At 34.6% G+C, this 21,704-nt stretch overlaps 2 protein-coding genes across 2 annotated transcripts in view; one reads left to right on the top strand and one right to left on the bottom strand.

Moving 5' to 3' along the window:
• The first annotated feature begins 491 nt into the window (after nt 1–491).
• On the top strand, nt 492–4,810 carry LOC119641004 (dynein regulatory complex subunit 2). The gene is made up of 6 exons (XM_038039425.1): nt 492–626; nt 712–964; nt 1,037–1,260; nt 3,658–4,050; nt 4,113–4,289; nt 4,385–4,810. The coding sequence occupies exons 1-6, from the start codon at nt 492–494 to the stop codon at nt 4,808–4,810; spliced, it is 1,608 nt and encodes a 535-aa protein (XP_037895353.1).
• A 15,465-nt stretch (nt 4,811–20,275) lies between these two features.
• The window catches only part of LOC119641003 (protein TsetseEP-like), a 39,254-nt gene continuing 37,825 nt past the window's right edge, over nt 20,276–21,704 (bottom strand). The window contains exon 5 of the mRNA XM_038039424.1: nt 20,276–20,428. Coding sequence (XP_037895352.1) covers nt 20,276–20,428 — 153 coding nt within the window. The remainder of the gene's footprint in view (nt 20,429–21,704) is intronic.

The raw sequence follows: 21,704 nt of genomic DNA, 5'->3' as shown, positions 1-21,704 counted from the left end.
ATAATAATAATATAGGAAAGCAGACAATGATGATGATGATGATGATAATATGGAAATATAAAAATTCTTGTAACAATTTCAAAAATTAAATTTTAAATTAATTGTTTACCTACAACAAACAACGTAAGAGAACGAGAAAGAGAGAGAGAGAGACTTTCTTTTATTTTCTCACTACCAATCTTCCAATCGACCGTATCATTTACAAACTAAAACCAAGGTAATCACATTGATATTAGCTAACGGCAATGGTGGCGATGTCTCGAAGTTGTTAGTAACCATGGTTTTCACTCATGGTTAACGATGGGATGGGTTCGCTTCACATAAATACTTATGTACGGAGTGTGCATATAAAATTTATTGTTTTTTCTGGAAACTCTGGCAAAGCATTTCTTACATTTGCCGGTGAATTATTATCCAAAGCAAGCGTTTTTTGCAAGTCCTTAAAATTTTCTTAAAAATATAAGAAAAAATTTGTGAAAACAAATAACAAAATGGGTAAAAAAAGTAAAGGTAATAAATTGGCCAAAATGTCGGAAGAGGAGAGAGCCCGCTATCTACAATTACGAGCTGATATTGAAGAGGAGGCCCGTCGTCGTAAAATTCAATTAATTGCTTTATATATGAAGGTAAGAAAGATTTCCGTTCGCTGTTTTACCCTTCTTTTCTTATCTTATCGCTTCGTTTATTGATCGCATAATTATTTTTACAAAGAATAAATTGAAACGTGAGGAGGCCTTTTGTCGTTTGAATATGGCCAAAATAAATCAGGAATGGCGTTGCATACTGAGAAAATTGAAATGTCAGGAATTGCGTAATGAAATCTTGAATATGAGAAAATATTGTGATAATTTATTGCAACATAAAGAAAATGTAATAAAACGGTTATTAAATGATCTGGAATTAGCTCATGGGCAGCACGATACCGCGGTACAGTCTCATCTAGAAATGTTACAGAAATTCATAAGTGAGTGCAAAGAAAGCTACACAAAACAACAGGAAAAACATTTTTTTTTCTTTTTCGTTTCATACAATTAAGATATTCAGCAACAGAGATTGAACTATTTCAAAGAAAATTATGACACACAAAAGGAAACGATGCTGGAAAATTTCGAAAGCGATTACGAGAATTTAAAAAGCTCTACAAATTGTCAACAAGTGAAATTAGAATGTGTCTACTACCAACTGGAAGAAAAAAACCGCAATGAACAACAAGCCGGTTACGAGAGGTATCTAGAAAAACTGGATGATTTAAAAGCAACGGTAAGCGTAAAACGCCTTATTTCAAGAGATCGTCCTTTCGTTTTCTTTATCTTCTTTTTTCTTCGTTTCAAATTCGCTAAAATTAAAAATTCGATAGATTAAAATTGCGGATCTGGTTTTAATTGTATAATCGACCTTTAAAATACTCTTGCAAAGGTTTTTAATTAAGGCGGCCCTCACATAGCATCTAATTAAAAGCTGCATTTTTCGCCAATGGTGTGTGTGGTTCAAACCATTTCACTTCAATCCAATTTTGAAAATATCCACTAAGCTCCTTTTGATCCAAAAGCAAGTAGGTAGAGCTACACTGTAGCACTTTATCAAGTGCTAAGTTGAATCTCTATATCTAAAAAAATCCACGCCTAACAACTTTACTAGTTGGGCCTTTGTGTCTTTGTTTGTGGATATAACCTTATAATTTTGCATTTGGGGCTTTGGAGTTGTTGGCTTGACGGGCTGCCACAATTATACACTACACCACAGATGGTGCAAGGGTGTCTTAAGCTTGTGCGGATGTATGCAATACATTTCAGGAGGATTTCAGATACACTCACCTCTGTGAGTTCTAAGTCAGTCTGTACGTTTTGTTTTTTCTGTGTTCGCCCTACAGGCGAGATATTTCGATGAAATTTGGTTCACTGATATGTTTTGGCCCCAGGACGAAAGCTATTGGAAATAGTTCGATACCGGATCATCTCTTCGGCCACATCCCATTTCAGGCCATGCTTTGAAAAGTCGTTATATGCATAACTGTACTGAACAAACTGGTGTATGGTAAGGGTAGAGTAACGGTAGACCGTGCCCCATTATAGTGTTCTTATTTGCTTTTCCAATAACAACAGCAAAGCAAAATTAACCCAAATCGCTGAAATTGGTAGTTATCGTCGTTTAGGACAACGGCTTTCAAATTGCCCTACCTTGTTTTTAAAGGCTTCAACTAAGCTTATGCACATTTACTTCAGACGTTTGAAAGCGTAACGCAGCGTCTGCTTCGGCTTAAATTTTGTTCCTAAGAAGTGAGATGGGGACGGCTTTTTGCAACGGTTGTTGATGCTGGTGATATTTTGGAGGATTTCAGGAAATTCTGACGAAATTAAAATTATCCAACCATAACTGCATGTTTTTGGAGTTGTTCTCCCATTTTTTGAATATAATCTAAATACCATCATGGAAAAATAAAGGGGCTTCGGATAGAAGCTCTTTTCATTGGTGCCTCGAAAACAGAAAGAACAAGTGAGAAAGTTATATTGGGCCGGGGCCGAATCTCGCGTACCCACCACTATGCTTTTCGCACTCTACTCCGCAAGTTTTTTTATTTCATACCCGTTTCGCTGGTGTTATTAAGACAAAATTTATCGCGGTGTCTGCCGCATTCATTGTAAAATTAACCCAATTTTAGACGGATAACATATTTTCCTTTTTTTTTAAGTATGTGCACAATAGTTTTAAACATTGTCAATAGGTAAAAAAAATTAAATTTAATTACTCTTAACTTTGTGTGGGCATGCCGATTGCACGAATTTTTGCACGTAAAGGGTATAGCGCTTCTTAAAGTAAACTTGGAAAATTTCAGCCTCCTAACTTTAATAATTTCCGAGCGACGAGCAAAAATTTAAAAATTTTTGTTCAAAAAACGGACTTACGTTCAGTTCCACTGCGCGCTTCTGCCCTGACTTGGCCCATTTTGAATATCAACCTGCGTGCAAAAACTTCCAATATTTCTGCCAAATTTTGCGACCAATAGAGTGCCAAAAACACACACCGCATAGACGAGCAGACGGGCAGACATGGCTAAATCAACTCAGAATATATATAGTTTATAGCGTGTCTGCAGCTTCCTTTCGTCTTACAGTGGTATGTTTAAAAACGGTTTAATTCCTACTTAGTGAGTATTTTGAAATGAATAAGAATTTAGTGCTCTTGCGTGGAAATCCGGTCAATTATTGCGTTGAAGATCGCGTGTTTAAACGCGAGAGGATTTTAATTCTGGTCTTAAAAGTGGCAACGAACCAGCTAGGGAGCAGAATTCGATACCGTGTTTGCAGTTGAAAGTGGTGGTACTCGAAAGAGCCCGAAAGTAAAATAGCTATCTAGCTTTTTATTTTGTTACACATACACCGATGATAACATATACTCAGTTGCAAACGCAACGAACGAGAAGTGTAACTCGATTTGCACGTTTAACCCAAAGCCCGATCTTATAGTTTTTGTCTTTCGTGCCGTACAATAACTCGATGACGGGAATCGTAAATAGTGAGCGTACCATAATTTGAGTGAGTTGAGTAACTGGATTAAATTTGGAGAATTCTCTTTATTTTTTTGCCGTTAGTTTTCTTTTCTTACTTTTAACATGAAACACTCTAGCGTTTCCTCTTTATCATTACTATTCTTAATCAGATGCAATTGAAAGTCGAAGACATTGCCGACAAAGGTGAAAAGAAACTCGAACAGCTCTGGCAAACTTACCAGCAAATTTTAAATGATTATGTTAGCCATACCGAAGAGTATTATGCCGACTACATAGATTTGAAAGAGAAAGACGAAGAATACACTGCCCAAACTCGCGATTATTGCCATGAAATTGAAGAGGTTAGTAATGAAGTCGCCAAAGTGAAACTAGTACTGGCTGATGCTGAAGATAAAAATGAATCTAGAACAAAACATTTAAAAGAACTTAAGGATCACTTGGAAGAGAAATTAAAAAAACTCAAAAAGGACGTAGATCAAGAAATACAAGACAATCAGGAGAAATTCAAGCTGATGAGTGTAGTAAGCTATCAAACGGTTAAGGTAAGAAGAGCAAAGCAATTATAAGAGATCTAAGAGATATTCTAAGAGAAGTTCTTTGCAAGAACTTTAAAAACATTTACGAGAAAGGCAAGATCATTTTGCAATTGGCCAACGTTTGTCGGAAGCTTGAGACGGAACGAGAAAAATTATTTCCAACAGGATTACCAACGCTTGGCAAAAAACCTTTGTTTGAACATTCCGAGGAGTGTACACCATTACAGCAGGAGGATCTTGAAAATGTACGCTAAGCACAGTTTCTTCCTTTTCCCTAAGTTTGCCTTTATTTTGCTTTCTTTTTTTTTTGTTTTTTCTTTTTTTTTTTAATTCTCTCTAGCACGACTTTTGTAATTGGTATTTAATGGAAAACTTTTGGAAACGCGTAAACAATGCAAAAATTGATGTAGTTTGCTTAGTTGAAAAAAAGAAATCGTTGCAATGGGAAAATCAACATTTGCGTAGCAACTTACAGGAGCGTTTAGTTAATTTAAACATCAGCAATGGCTCTAACGCACACATAAACGACTATTTAACCGAGAGGCCGAGCAGTATGCGCGTTGATCGAATCGAACATATAGCAATCGATGACCAACCAAAATGTCACAGTGCTCATGGTAATTTGGAGCGGGGACAACGGCGACAACTACAATCCTTACGTAACACTTGCATAACTGAGGCAAATTTCACTAATGTTGTGCGTACACCGCAGTTAACGAAAGGCAAATTGAAATTGGCTCAAATAATCAGAAACAAGCAAAAATAGAAGCTTTTAAGTTTACATACATAAATCTTGCACTGACCATGAGTAAAGACATTACCGCATTGATAGATTTATTGTCTGTTGTTCACATCCATAAACTGCTTATATGGTATTATGGGACAACTTTCCCTTGAAAAAAATAAAAGCTGAATTCCATTAACATCTGCTGCTGATGACTTGTGGCCACAACGTGTGGTAAAGTGTTTAGTTTTTCTTTTTTACGTATACCTTGAAGGTTTGCGAACGAACATGAACATGTTTTTAGTGATTTCTCAGTTTTAAAGCAATCTTGGCATGTGCAAAAAATGTCGGCAACAGAGTTAGATCTCAGCGCCCATCTTTAACCGTTTCCAAACGTGATTATTGAGTTTTGCTAATTCTGAATTTTCTTTTTGCGCGTATTGTTAGCTGTCTTTTTAAGATTGACTGCATTAATGCGTTTGAAATCTTCGTCAGTAAATATACGAGTTAACGCCAGATTCTTGCCAGAGCCTATTTTTTATTAAGCCTTTTGATATCGGGTGGAATCACAGGCGATACTTTTACGAATTCCCTTTCAATATAATCTCCGTTAGAGTCATCGGTACTACTGTTCCCATTTTAACTTTTCAATTTACTGTCTTCTTGTTTGTCACTACTTTGTTCATCGCTGCCGGCTTCATTTTTGCTGTATGGTACGTCCCCCCATTCGCGTTGATTGTTGTTAAAATCGCTATCATCAACACTGCCGATGTTAACCGTTTTCGAATTTCTTAACAACGCCTCGGCTCCCGGTACCGTCTCGTGTATTTGAATTTCAGCCGCGTTTTAATTCAGGCTGAGCTTCTGTTACACGCCCTCATCCCGAGAGCTTTGCAGTGCGCGAGAACGAACGCGCGCGAAGCAATCGCCGACCTGCACGCACTGGCAATGACTATCAAGATAAGACCTAACAAATTTGATCGCCGTCGGACCAAAGCCAAAATAAGACTTTAACTTGCTTAATGGTAAGTTTTGATTCGCAGTATTGAAAGTCTTAGAGAAATCAATCATGACCAGGGATCATTATTATGTTCCAATGTTTTAACGCTAGGTTATTTTCTCGAGCCATGTTATGTCACGACAAAATGAAACTTAATTATGAAATACCGTTGCATTTGAATCCAGATCATAAAATTCAAAACTATATATGTCACGTCAAATCACCGGCAGTAACCGAGACACCAAAGAAATATCCCGTAGCTAATTGCACATAGTTAACGAAAATGAAATTTAATTAAAAAAAAAAAAACAATAATCTGCCTGTATAGTGTTTACATACGTTATGAGGAATTAATATAATTTATATAAAATGAAGAGAATATCTGACATTTTCAGCATTCACTCTACTTTGTTATTGTTTCTATGTGTGTGTGGCTTATTGTTTGTCTACTTCGAATGTTAGGCAACCTATTTATGTGAATAACTTTCGCTGAGTTATACTAGGAACCTTCAAAGGTTTGAAAAAGTTCTATAATTGCGAGCGAACTTTACTAAGGGTCTGGAAGAGTTAAATTCATCGTACGTCTAGACTAACCGGATTTTCTCAAATAGACATTTTGTATTACAGGTAAAAATTAGTTTAAGATCTCATTTCGCTTACTAAAAAATGACGAAAGATCAGAATTTAAAATCTCCACCTAAAGCCACGATATTCTGTCGTATTTACGCGCTTGGAAAACGTATCTGGCACATTTATTGACAGCCAACTCTAGCTTGGCGCTCGAGGCGCAATCAAGGTTGCAGTATACGTTGACTGCATACGAGGAGGATAAACACAATTTTCTTAGAATGTTGTGTATAATCATAGCCAGTAACTAGGTCGTTAATGAAAATACTGAACATGATGGGCCCTCATATAGAGCTAAGAAATGTGTTATTAATAACGTTGCAGCTATCGTTACAGATTTATCCTTATGGTTAAATCTCTTAACAAATCTTCACACATAGCCTTTCAGAGCGTTCTTACTGCGCATTTCTTCTTCTTTTTAAGTTTTGCGACTTTATGCTCTAAGCTTTTCATGATTTAGCGTGAAAAACTATCGAACGCCTTGAAAACTTGACACATTTACAGGGATTGGGCGTTCATTTTCAATGCTTAACAAAAAACTATTCAATACTATTCAAACCGTGAACATGTGATTAATTTCATATTCTAAAGAAAATGTAAGAAGTTAACTTATTACATGCATTAATTTATTTGATGCATCTATATTTTATGTATTGACAGGGAGACCCCTCTGAAAATCACATAGTTCCTCTAAAAATCTCATTGGTTTGCTTTATTTTTTTGATTTTGTCTACCACTTTATTAATAGGAAATCGCAAGCAGGTGTCGCTGATTTATGGAAAAAAATTATTTTTACAAAATCAGCTTGATTTTAAACAAAAACTATCTTATGTCTTAAGAAGTAATTTTCTATGTAAAAAGCATTGTATAGTTTTCATTTCTGTTTCATGTCTTCAGAAAACTTAAAAATTCGTGAATTCGTTCATTATTTTGTTGTGGATGAATAACACTAAATGTAGAATATATTCAATTGCTGCAGAGTTGCTGTAGTTGTTATACTCACCCTAATTGCCGCCTTATCAACTTTTACTGTCTGTGAAATAATGGTTTCTGCCTGCGGAGACCCCATCAAAACGGTATCGTTGCTGGAAATGGCCTATATGTATATGGTCTGGAAACGACCGTTAAGTTGAGTCAATATCGGGCAAAAGGTGAATCAAGAGAAAACCGCATCGAAGTTGCTCAGAACTCAAAATCATTTTGACACATACCGATTATGACGGTGTTATGAATTTCTTGCGCCTGGCTGAACTTTCTGAGGAGAGTTGGCTGCGTCCGCGATAAGCCCGTCCAAAGTCTTCTCACAACATTTATTTATTCGTGTGGTGCGAATTGGCTACGTTGTTTATAGTACTTACTTCTTAACTGCCCGTTTTGATCATTTTTAAGTTAAAGAGAGTGATTTTGTTCTTTTCACTCGAATTATTGTCACGATTTATTATAAACGAAATCACGAAAATTCACAGATTCATAGTTTTGCATTAAGTTGACTCGTACAAAATTATTAATCTTAATTTAATTAAGCCTAAGCAGACGCCGAAGTAAGATAAGATTAAAACCGAGTAAGAACATCGTAGTCGGGCAATACCTACTATTACATACCCTACATCACTTCGCCTAGTAGGGTTATTCGCTCGTTTTCGTAAAGCACACATTAACAAACACAAAAAGTACACATTATTTTAATACAAAGTCATAATTTTCATGAAATTCCGCCTATTGAAGGGTTCGATTTTCCTCCCCATAAAAGAGTTTGCGTTTCGTGATAGCGCCTGTCCAAATTTCCCACAGTTAATTTTTTTGCTGAGGCACTACTGTGAATTAATTTTCATCATAAAATATGTAACGTCCACGAACAAAGTTAGGGTAGGGTGTCAGTCGGTCTGTTTTTGTCGAAAATGTAGTAATAACGCCATCCCGTTATGTAAAATCGCGTGATCGCAAGAATAGCGGCTTGCCGCTAAGCAAGAAGAAAAAAAAAAGGGAAAAGGTTTGAAAGGAGAGTTTTGGATGATCAGTTAACGTTTGGCCTTGTCTGGTGAAAATCAATAAAAATGTACTGTGCGTCGTACATAATTAATTCTCTGATATCGGTTGTTCTATCTAATTGTGTTTGTTAATTATGTTTTACTTAAAAAGAAAAAAGAATGTCTACTGTCTCAAAGTATTTTTGTAGTGCTTTTAAAATAAAATCTTTAGCTAAATGAATCATCTAACGTTATGTTAAAACTGAAACGAAAAAAATTTGCAATTTTAAATATATAAATTATAAGGCAATAAACCTGAAAAAGATGGCAAATGTTTTGTATGTCGTTTGGTCAAATTGGTAGTCTGTCATAATAGCTGTCTCTGGGTTCACAAGACTGAACTCGGACACGGTAATGGCCGTGTACGGCAATTGCAGGATGTATTTATCCTCCTTCGATATTGTTAAGATGCAAAATGTACGTGCGGTAAAGCTTTGAAAGAGAACAAAAGGGTAGACATTTTTCTCTCGGCAAAATAGTGATGTTGTGCTCCAACTGTCGTATGAATGGAAACATTGAAACGTGGTATTGAACGTTCAACGTACCAGCACCAGGAGGTTTGATATTAACATGTGGTGTTCGGTGGGGCGGCTCTGCGAATTGACTACTACTTAACAACTATCCTGCGTGACCTGCCGCCTGCCTTTTTTAAAACGGATGGCGACATGGACAACATCGATCGTCGGCAGTATGGATGACAATATCGCAGGTATTCTGCCCACAGCGGCTTTTATGGAACCCCAGCGACTGGAGCAAGAAGGCGTTACACCTTTAGCTGGCGCTTCATCACTCAACAATCAGGTATTTGTAAATGCTAAAGCGTAGCGAGTGCGAGGGTATGGGGGGGTGAACGCGTGGGGGGAAGTAGGGGAGCCCCTGGACCGACTAAGGAGAGACCAACGGACGACGTACAGGGCAGACGGCATAATTAGCTAGCGTACGTGGAAGACCTTTTCTCTTCTAGTTATTACTTTATAACTGCTTCTGTTTCTTTCTGTGATGCGGAATCGAGGGGCACGAGCAACCGCTCTACCTTTGAAAAGCTAGGCCGCATCTCAAAAAAACGTTACAGATATTAGAAATTAAACCTTTGTTCGAAGGGCTTGCTAGTCCTGACATATAGTCTATTTATATTTAAATAAAGCTTAAGTAATATGATAACATAAAATAAAACTACGACGACTGCGTTTTGGTAACAGTTTTGTGAACTAGCCCTGGTGAGCGGCGGGCGCAGTCCTGTCATTACATAGAAATCTCACAAAGTCCATATAAAGATTAGGTTTTCTGTTAGTTAAGAGCATTCGAGCATCGAACAAGTAAGTTAGTCGCATTTTTGTGTTGCCCGTCTGTGCGCTGACGAACTTAGGTAAACAAAGAGTTGCTTTGAATGTTAGAAAACTTCTTGTTCCGAAAAAAATAAAAAAAGGCGAACACCTTTAGATATTCATCGAAACTGTAAGCACTAAAGTCTTAATTTCGAAAAATGTTAAAAAGGACATGTGTCTACTCGTATTGACTTGGCACCGTCATGTAAATCACTAGAACGAAAACGCGACTAGGATGAGTTTCTTCTAATGAAATTTCGGTTATAAATTCTAGAATGATTTTCTGCTCTTATTCATCGATGTCTTGAACACTAAAATCAGAATTTCGAAAAAAATTTTAAAGAGCATATGTCTATTCATATTGGCTTCGTACCGACATCTAAGGCACTAGGATCAATCTTCTCTGATAAGATCTGGGGTATAAATCTTAGAATGATTTTCTGGTGTCGCCAACGCAGTTTATACTGCTCTACTGTAGTAATCAATTTAATGGTAAGCAAGAAACGAAGGCGAAAATAGATCAGCGTCCCCCATGCATTTGAATAGGTGAAGCTGCTAAACTCCTTCCCGTATTGGGAGCACCGCTGACCATAACTCGCTTTCGCAGCGTAGACGAGTGAAAATTCGCTGAATATCATGGCACACCCACACTTTAGGAATTGTACGAGGAAACTGAGTTGTGTTAACATGACAAAGTAGTTATTAAATAAACATTTTTTAAAAATTCCGAGTCAATCCACACAACAACAATTTAAAATATATAGATTTTCATGATCATGTGAGTTACAAATGGATACTTTATAAGTTCTTTAACACGGGTACGTATATATATTTGGAAATAACTAAAAAATCTGGCGTACAATCAATCCTCAATGTTAGCCATAAAATTGTATATAAATAACAGTATAGAGCCTCAAAATTTATTTTTCATCTGCCAACACATAAAGTGTAGATATATATATGTAAACATATCTACACATATAACTTTCTTTGGTTTGTTAAAGAAAATTTATTTGTAAATTCAATTATTGGCCTTGGGTTACACAATAACAGAAATATTGTATATATATCACTTGTAAAAATATAGAAAAATGCAGTATCGAAAACATATATACATAAATGAACTAAAGTACACTTCACATTGCAAATTAAACGGCTTATGAAATTTTCCTCAGAAAAAAAAACAAAAACATTTTATGCGCATTTATACCTACTTAACACTAGACGTACCGACGTTCTGCATATATTGCGAATATTCCATCCTCTAGATTTATCGACATGTCACAGTCGCAAACGTCAAGGTAGGAAGCTGAAAGTTGCCACAAACTTGATCGATTAAGAATCCAATGTTTGAAAAACAGAAACAATCTGCCTACATGCACGCCCACCATAAATGAGCAACTGGACTCATCTGTAATATAAGATTTTTCTTGAAGAATGCAACCATGCATTGACGCGATTGTTCTTTTCTCAGGAGGGAGAAAACGAAGAAAAGAGAAACCGACATTGGTGAAAATGGAAAAAACAATAAAGTTTGAGAAATAATTTAATTTATAAGTAAATTAAGGAAGAGTAACATGTCTTATTGCGTGGCAGTTCGTATATTTCGGTATTCTGAATGGGAAAGAATATTTTTGATCGGAATTGAGAAAATAGATGAAATGCAGACTAATACAAATTTACAAGAGGAATGGACTGCGTTCGAAGGTGCTTGACAATACAATAAAACAATATAAAAATAGCTAAAACAATTAAATGATTCATTTTTTTTTTTGTTATTAACACAGAAAAACGAAAGTTTTTAAGCGCCGCATATGAATAATGAATACTTTATAACCAACTTAAAAGATAAATGGACTTCCCCTTAAATAGAACCAAACTGAGGAGACATCACTAATAGTGTCTCTGGGCATCGTTGTATAGCCCGCACACATTTGAAGCAGCTAATCAAAAAAGCTACAAGTTTACTAGACAAAAACGAAATAGATATCATATCATATTTTTTTACTTTTGAAATCAGGGCCGTTTTCAGTTTTTGTTGTATTGTGGGCGTGTTCTCTGAGTGGTTTTGCCAATTTTCAATATAGAAAGGTCTGCAATAATTTTCAATGGTAATTATTGCGATAATATATATCGCCTTTGGGATTACCACATAAATCAGCGGAAACAGAAGGACGATATACTGAAATAGACCCATTATTCGTTTCTGGTCAAAAATGTATATACTTGATAGGGTTTATCAAGCATCCTTCGGGAGGTTGCAAGCGGTTTAAAAAAAATTTTTATAATCTATAATATTGGGTGGGCGCCGGCAATTGTTTCCGTTTTCTTCCACTTTTGTAGTATTACGTGTAGAATATATAACGTACCAATTTTTATAGTTCTAACTGTTGTAGTTTACGAGTAATGAGCAAAGTATAAATTTTTTCTTTTTCTTTTGGAAAAATGTGTTTTAGGCTCACGTGGTATTGTAGACGTGTTCTCAGATCCTTTTGACACATTTTCAATGGCAACTTGTGTACAACAACTTTTCAGGTTTCTGCTTAGTGTGAAACCGATAGCATTATTTTGGCGGACTGAAGTGCGTTCGCCACAAACTTTATACAAATGGGCGGGCAAATACATGCTTAAACTGATTAAGAATTTGATGCAGATCAAGAAAGTGAGGATACTGCAAAGTATCAAAATTAAATTTTTTATACCCTTGACCTTTTCTAATACGAGGGTAGGTTAAGTATGCAACACCCAGAGAAATTAGAGATAGATCCTCCATTTATTGTACCGATCGATTCAGTATCACTTTCCAAATCAACCTGAGCATGTCTGTATGTCTTGCTTTCTTATGCTCCACTTTTCTTATGCTGCAATTTTCAAAAAAATGAATGATATGAAATATGCCAACAGGTTTCGGCCCAAGCACGGACGTTATTAAAAATGGTTCGTTTGCTTACGCCCACTTCCCATATAACGTCTTTGTATGAATAACTGTGTTAAACAAAGTGGTGTAGGGAATTTAATGACGGGCCGACTATAGTATTTTTGATTGTTTTTTATATCTCTTCTTCAAGATATAAGTGGTAGGTATAAAAGTTTCGTTCGCATCTGAGTGTATCATTCTTGCTTGTTATACCTAATCCCACTTACGGGACAGGTAGGATTATGTAATATGTAGAAGGAGTTAAGATGGAGCCACCTTTTGCTACACCGATCGATTGAGAAAATGCATGATAAACTTTTTTATGTGTGGCTGTATGACTGTCCGTCTGTCTTTCTATCCAAGTAAATTTGTGTTCAAGGTACAGATCGCAATTTTTGAGATGTTTTGATGAAACTTGGTATGCTGGTGTGCTTTAATCCAAAGAAGAACGCTATTGAAAATGGCTCGGATAGGACCACTTTTTTTGCCCACTCCCTTTGTAACCGTCTTATTTTGAAAAGTATGTGGAAAAATGTTGCGATTTTCCAAATTTCTCGACAAAACTCGTTCTGCAATAGTACTTGGACATTCTAGATTGGTATGAAAAATTTTATGTGCCTGGGGAAATTGAATCTTTATATAGTAAGAACTGAAATCTTTATTCGTCGTAAAAAGATCTAATTTTCAATATCTTAAGGTGAAATAGTAAAAAGGCATAGAAGTCAACCTCACTGAATTTGTACCGCGTAGGTTCATTTCTTGTATACCGCCCGCCTGTACCTAGGGTGTATAAGGGTTCCTCTAATATGGTTTCGCATGAAAGTAATGTGCAACTTTTCGTGTAGATTATATAATCGTCGGCCTTGCCGAACTATATTGTTCTTATTTGTTTTACTTAAAGAAATTACTTTTTTGTGTCCAGTGTATAGATTTTCTTTTTTTATTTTTATGCTCTCTATAATTAAAATGTTATATTTTTATTTTCTGATATAAGTCATTCTCATTTTATGTTCAGTAATCAACTAAAAGCGGGTTTATACATGTTTTCAATTTAAGCGGTCACACAGAAAACTATGTATTTCCTAATTGTCATGTAAAGCCAGGAATAGATGAAATTTTGCTGCTCTTACTCAGCACAAAATATGAAATCATTAAAATTGAAAGCTAAACTCGGAATTTAAGTTCGTTTAAAACAATTTGCAATTAGTATATAAAGACCGTGAGAGTTATTTGCTACCGCCATCCGTTTACAGCTAACATATACTCATCGGACTGTATAATCCCGTACTTACGCAGAGTTAACTGACCAGATCATGTTGTATCTTGGGATGTTTGCTAACTTACGATAAAGAAAAACATAATTTACGCTACACCTGTAGCTGTGTTAACACCCATCGGGTGTTAAATTGTACCTTACCCTAGTTTTAGCAAAAAAACTTGGCTTATGGTTCGAGGAACATGTTCAAATTGCGATTCTAAGCCTATTCGATATCGAGAACCATAAAGCAGCCGCTTGCCTCTAAAGCTTTTAGTAAACTGCTGCTACGCGAATATCATCTGATATTAGATATTTAGTTGAAGCAGTAGATATGACACTTAAACTAACCTTCAACATCAAAGGTTTTATTTTAAACTACGTTTTCCTGGGTAACCCTTTTAAACCTCAACATTTCACAAGTGTTCGTTTTCATATATTAAGTACGTATAAATTCTCAGCGAAACATAAACAATATACCTACCGTTCATACTTTTTATAATGTGTGTTCTCCGTTTTTTTTTTTGGCGACAATTTTAAGAAACGCCAAACGAATGTTTAAAGCATAATGACAAATAAATCCTTTTCACAATTTCCTCATTCGTATAGCTCTTGATAAACACGAACATGATGTTCACAGTAAAGATTTATATGAATAAATAAATAACATCTGAATACAATAAAATTGATGCCAGGGTAAAGCCAATTTAACGGGAATATATTACTGTCTGGGGAGCACAAGACAATTTTCAGGATTAAAAACGTTTTTAAAAAAGTGCAATAAAATAAATAGTTAAAAATAAATATATTGCAAATAAATACCAATTTCGTACAATTTTATTGATCGTTGATCTAAGAACTCTTTCTACCCTTTACTCGAACATTAAAAATATCTCATGGTAAAAGATGCCTAAAAATCATATCATTTTTTGAAGACGCTTTGTATCACCCAGAAGGATGCTTCAGAGACGCCAGAAAACATTTACACTTTTTTACTCGACATCAAATTGTGAATCGATCCGTCTGTGAAGCATCCGTCTGTCCGTCGGGAATTCAGTTTTATTCATTCTTTTGGTTGGCCGATAAATCACAACTTTCGAAATGCTTCGATGAAATTTGCTGGACCGACATACGTTTTGTTTGGCACTCTTAGTTATTTTTAAATCATTTTACTTAAAAGATCAATAAAATTTCTAAATACAACATTTGTCACTAAATATTTGGATGACTAAGGCTGGCTTCCAAAATTTCGTTCCGCTAATTTTCATGTTGAAGATGCATCGTGTTTTGGAAAGTCATTGATATCATCCGCCTCTTAATATACTCATAATACTATAACAATGAACTGGATAGCCAACGATGGGTGGCCAACGAACGCAACTCAAGTTTAACCCATGACGACAATGTGTTTGAATATCACCTCTTCTGGCTTGTATGGGTTTTTTTTTTTTTTTTTTAATTTTCGAGAAATACACTTTTGCTGACGGCTTCGTCTTAGGTTTGTTTAGTCCAATATTGACCATTTCTTCGGTTCATGTTTAAACATTTCCAGCAATCGATTGTCGCCTTTCATTTTCCTTAAGGTAATCCCTAATTTTTGCGATCCATGTTGTAGCAGGAACAACTACTTTGTAGGCATTTCTGTTCAATAGTTCCACCCAACGACTCATTTAAGGGTGTGTTAATCGAGGATAATGTTCGACTAAATCTAACTGGATACTGCTGATCTAAATAATTTAAAGTTTTCGCCAAATATTTGGCGCGCTTCTGTTGCTTACGTGTTCTTTTCATCTGTTTGGCCAGAGTAATTTGTTCGATACTTTCCACTAATATAAGCAAATCTTCGGGACTGAATTGATTAGTATTTACGAGAAACGTTGCCATTGTACCGGCAAAATTGTAAATGAATCGGACCACTGCCCAACAGTTGCGTTTTGTAAAAAGCAAATTAAATCGTTTTGCGTAATGAAATTCTTTGCATTAATTTACAAATAGTTAACTAAACTCGGTTTTTCTATTTCGTTAATATTCTTTAGATCGTAAAAAGCGTAGATTAGATTGACTTCTTCCTTTCAATGTCAATATTCAACTCTTCTTATCTTCAACGAAATCTCTATTTATAAGCCGTGTGGAAACTAGCCAGAAATTCCAGATTTTATTCCGATATTTATATTAATGTCTTTACCTGTTGGACTGACAGCGAATTTTCGTTAAACTCCATCTAAGTTTATTTTATGACAATAAACGGTAAAGTATCAAAAAGTTTTACTTTCCGACATATCTTTTTCTACAAAAGTTCGGAGTTATCTTATCGAAGGATTTTTGAGGTGAACTAGCAAAATGCTAATCCGAAGAAATATTTTACCTGCACCTTACAAAGATTAAATGAGTACTTTTAGTAATTTCATGAATTGACGAATAAAATGAAAATTTTGGGGAATTTCATGAATTGATGGCAAATTAAAATGGATTTCTTTTTATTTTTTTTTTAAATTACTTATCACACTTCAAGCGAAACTAAAGAATAAATGCAATACAATTGCGAATAAATATAATGCCTTTTAAATTACTATTTAATATTTTTTTATGAACATGAAATTATTTTATAAAAATTCAGATTAAATTTGCATATATCTTTTTTGTTTTCCATTTTTAATTTTGACTATGAATTATAATGTAGACTGATACTATTACACCCCCATATCAGTGTGGAAATTATATTGAAATCTCTATTGTAACCGTGTATGCATCAATTCGCTTAAACTTGTGTTTTTATTTTCTTGTGTTACCATATCTACAAGCCAGAACGAACGACAGTCAACAATAATAACAACAATGTTTACAGTAATATCAACAAATATCATAACTATCGTTAATTAAAAATATTTATTTGTTGAATATCTAAAAATAAATGTTATCAATTATTTAAATACATTTTACTAAATATTTGGAATATACGTGGTTAAGGTAATCGCGACGAGGATCATTGAAAAGGCATACCTATCTATATACATTATATATAACGGGAAGAATACATTTATCAGATTTCATTATGAATATTTATTTAGCTGATTTTGTATCATAAGGCATTACCGTCTCCTTCAAACAGTACCTACAAAGAAAAATGAAGAATGGTGATTACTTTATTTATGGAATTCATTGCTTTATAAATAAGCCTTAAAAGTCGTACATGTAAAGTATTGAAAAAAGGTTATATAAACGTTATTTATTTATACATTGCCGACAAAAGAAATGTATTAAGATCGCGCTGTATAAGAGTGGAGAAATGAAGAATGCGTGAGGCATAAAAGTCTCAAGCAGTCAATGTGAACAAATACACTATAAAATCATTTACTTTCCCAATATATTTAAATAGGAGTGGGTCTACGGTCTTCTACGCAGTTATGTACAGTGTTCTGTGTATATCGGCAAGAGGACCATATCTTTATACCTCGACACCTTGTTACGAAATGCTGACTGGAACCGATTTTCTCAGAAGAAAAATTCTTGAAATGAAAAAACGAAATTTTATTTATAGATTTGCGATTCTTTACCCGCCGGCACCTGACAACGTCGCCTATTGTCGAGAAGGTTAGCAGAAGCTTGGAGAAAAAGTAATTAAGACAAAGATATCATAATGAAGTTATATATTTGTAACTTACTCGTAAAAGGAGAATATTTTCGGAGGGCAAACTCAGTCGAGTGAAGAAATTTGCATCGTAAGCGGAGAAGCCCAATAAGCATTCTAAATATAAACTCCTGTAAATAATTTTAAAAAGGATCTTCTTAACAATTATAAATAAAACCTACGTTAACTTAAAAATAAAGTTCCAGTGATACAAAGTTGGTCTCAGCGAAGTATTCGACGGAAAGGGCGTCTTGTAACAGCATCCTTTAGACTAAAAAAGCCAATAACTCTAGCGTTATTAAGCATTCTACACTTTTGGAAGATCGTAACAAACATTCAGAGCAAGTTTTGGAACGGTACTCACCGCAGATGAGTAGATAGAGTATTGAACTAAATACATTTAAAGTTTATATAGTTACATTTAGATTTTTAGATAGGTTTAATCTAAGCAAATATGCACTATTTTGAGACCTGACCGGGAAAAGATAATTTTTTTAAACTTGAACTTCTTAAATCAGGATTTGCATGAGAACACCGTGTGATTAACAACAAAATTTACTATAACTTTTTAACACGTTGCCTTGGACAGTTTTCAGTAACGCGCAGTAACATGCTTTCGCAACACTATTTACGCTTATAATATTATTTAAGACGTGTACCGGTTATTGTTCGTACGGAACTAGAAAAATATGTATTTACTCTTGTACACCCAAACAAATTTTTTCCATTTAAAATTATGAAACTTGCTAACACATGCACCGCGAACGGTACATGTGGCTTGAAAACAGCGTGTACTCATCAGCAGCTTGGCTGAAAACATGTTATCTGAAGTAAGTTTTCCGACGTGGAATTAAATGTCGCCACTAGTAAAAGTTTATCGTTTTATGTGGCTTGCAAAAAACTTATAAAACGGACCTCGTAACGTATACAAATATTAAAGATATGTAAACATGCGCTCGCAAGTGATATGAATGCTCTAAACAAGTAATTAAAATTGTTGTAAAAATTTATTTTTACTCTATAGGGAATTTTTGATAAATAAATAAATGAAATAATACTAAAAAAAGGAATAAAATTACCAAAAAATGAAAAAAAACATTTAATAGTTTTAGCTGATCCGGTTTCACTACAGTGTGATAAATCGTTTTAAGCATTGAAATATAATATGAATAAAACGAGCATTTATCGAATTAATATTTTTCACTTTTATATCACAACTAATAAAACGAGGCATGTTTTCTCAGTCATTTCATTTGCGACATCAAAAGTAATATATCGTCTATGACATATCGAATATGATACAAAATCCTATCAAAAATTTTGAACGTGAAAGGTGATGGCTTTTGAACAGTTTTTTGGCCAAGACCTTAAACAATCGAAGAGTATGCGATACTTGAGAGGATAACGCAAGTAACTCTACAAGAGGAAACAAAGAGATCTACCACAAGGACGAGAAATCGTATGGATATTGATATTTTCGAATAAAATTGGAGTAATCAAGAGATTGTAGTTCTTTCAATTTTTAGTAGCATTGAAAAAACATAGTAATATAGAACTTATATAGTAACGACACCTAACTCAAATGGATTCGTTTTCAGTCAGAAATGATTTGAACCTTATCAAGAAATTCTGATTTGCATGCGTTCGCGAGAATTTAAATCAGACTTTGTTCATTTTTTACTTTTGCAAACTGCTATTTATTTTTTTAATTTTGTTGAAAATGAAAAACAAACAATTTTCTATTTTTCTTGTAATTTGAAAGAAAGACAAAACCGTCAATAACTCTCCTTAAAGTTACAATTAGTAGCACAGCGTTAATATTGTTACGAAATGCTTTGCTTGATAAGGTTAGTTTCACTAGATAATGGTTTTATTTATAATCAAATTTTTCGGTTCAGTTTTACAATCGTATAGCTATACGGAAAAAACTGAAGTTTTCAAAATTTCTCAGCAACTATTATTAAGCGGTTTTTTTATTTCGATCGTCTAAATTTGTATGAAAAATTTCGTTCGGCTAAAGACATTTTTAAAGTTCCCCTCATACAAGCGTTCTTTCGAAAGCTAAACCTTTATAAGGTAAAAAGATATAATTTTCAATATTTTATTATGGAAATTGTTTCAGGAGAGTAAATAGACAAAGAAATCAACCTTACAGAATTTTGAGCCGTAGATCAATTTTTTGGATACCACTGCATATACAGATTCTGTGGAAATGTAGACCCTTACATGCCACAAAGGCTTAAAATATTAATATTTTATGATGAAAATTTGTCCATGACAGTAATTTGACATAAAAATTAAGTAGATCAAATTTGAACCAAATGATCTACTTCATGGATCCCGCTTCGTGTAAGGTTTGCCATGTAATAATATTAAGCCCTTCAGAAACCTCATTTTTGTGTTTTATGATGGAAATTGGTCCACAGTAAAAAACTTTTAGACCCTAACATGTGTAAGGGTTATGATGGGAGCAAGCATTTATATGGAGAGAAAGTGTGAATACCAGCTTTTTATGACGAAAACTGAAAATTAATAAAATTTTTAGGAAATAAATTAAGTTTATTAAATTTGGATGACGTCATGTCATAGTTTGGGCTCCTTCTAATATGCGGGCGTTCATGGCAAGTACGCATTTACATGAAAATTATTTGCAATTTTTGTTGCATTATTACCAAAATGAGTAAGTAACCGTATTGGGCGAAGTGGTGCATGGTCTTATTTGTTGTCTTTATTTAGAGGTTTTCGTAATTTCAGGCGAATTAATTGGCGACGAGTACGATTTGATTTCCAATGGAACAAATTCGTCATCGTCGGTTCTAAATACTGAACCTAATTGAGTTGAGGCCTGTGCTCTTGCCGTCAACACTGTGATGCCGTCATTCTGTAAAGTTATTTTATCATATATAATAAGGTCTTACTTATCCTTCAGTATGAGCCCCAATTCAGCTGCTAAGGGGATTCCCTTAACATCAGTAAAAACGGTTGTCTTACGTGTTCGGATCATCATAACGACGTCATGGTTTTAGCAATGTTATTATTTCCCTGGTCTCTTTTCATCTATAAAAAAACAAGTAAAAGAACTAAATTTTCATGCTCTCTAAAATGGAATGGCCGCGGCTGATTTTTTCTGTTTTCGAAATAGAATTTTTTGTCGCATAGACTTTGGAGCGATGTAGACGTGTCCCCGCGAAAGTTTAAGTAGTTCTAAATTCTTTTTGCAAATGTGTGGGCGATGACTTAATTTTCACTTGCACAGACGGACAGACACCTAGGCGGACAGACGGGCATGCTTAAATCGATTCAGAATTCGATTCTTCGATAATTAACTGCTTGAGTGACAACGTTTTCAATAAAACGCCTTCGCTTCGATAGATTTATTGATCTGCTCTAAAGAATTATTTTAGTGTAACAATATATATTTAAATGCATTAGTTAGTCTACCCTTAATCGTGGCTTGAAGAAAAATTTTAAATTAGTCCAAGCTAAGCCCTGCTTAACTACTGGCAAAGCTTTTTACTTCTGTCAACTGCTAATTAATTTATTTCTGTTATTTATGTCAATGCAATTTTGTTTATACAATTTTTCATATAGAATGTCATTCAATTACGATATTTATGAGAAATATGTGAATACAAACATTTAAACTCCTTTACCTCAATCCGATCATTCAACCAGCCAATCACCCACCCACCATTAACACGAAATACCAAGAAAATACCACCAGTTGTGTTATTGCCGTAAAAATGTTCAATGAAAACATGAGTGCCAACCTATGAAGTTTGGCTGGGTTTTTCTACTTTTTCTAAAAAAAAAAAAAAAAAAAAAAAAGAAAAAAAAAACCCAAACAGTGCAAACAGAAAACGTGAGTTCGTTCTTGGAAGACGAGGGTGTCAATGTGCCAATATTTGTCTTGGTTTAAAAATAATAATAACTGCAACGAACCATAAGAAAAACGAGCCGCCTTGTCATGCTATTTGCTCTTTACTCAAAGACAAGACAATTGCACGCATTCACAACCTAGACACGCAAAGCGTTTAGTGTTTTTTCCTTTGCTTTCAAATTAAAATAATAAGAATTTGCTGTGTAAAGCAAATGCAAAACTAACATAAACAACATAAACAAATATCAATTAAACGACCAATAAAATGAAAAGAAAA

This window comes from Glossina fuscipes, unplaced genomic scaffold, assembly GCF_014805625.2.
Source record: "Glossina fuscipes isolate IAEA_lab_2018 unplaced genomic scaffold, Yale_Gfus_2 133, whole genome shotgun sequence".
NCBI lineage: Eukaryota > Metazoa > Arthropoda > Insecta > Diptera > Glossinidae > Glossina > Glossina fuscipes.
Note: the sequence above shows the minus strand (reverse complement) of the source record. Positions and strands in the feature narration are given on the sequence as shown.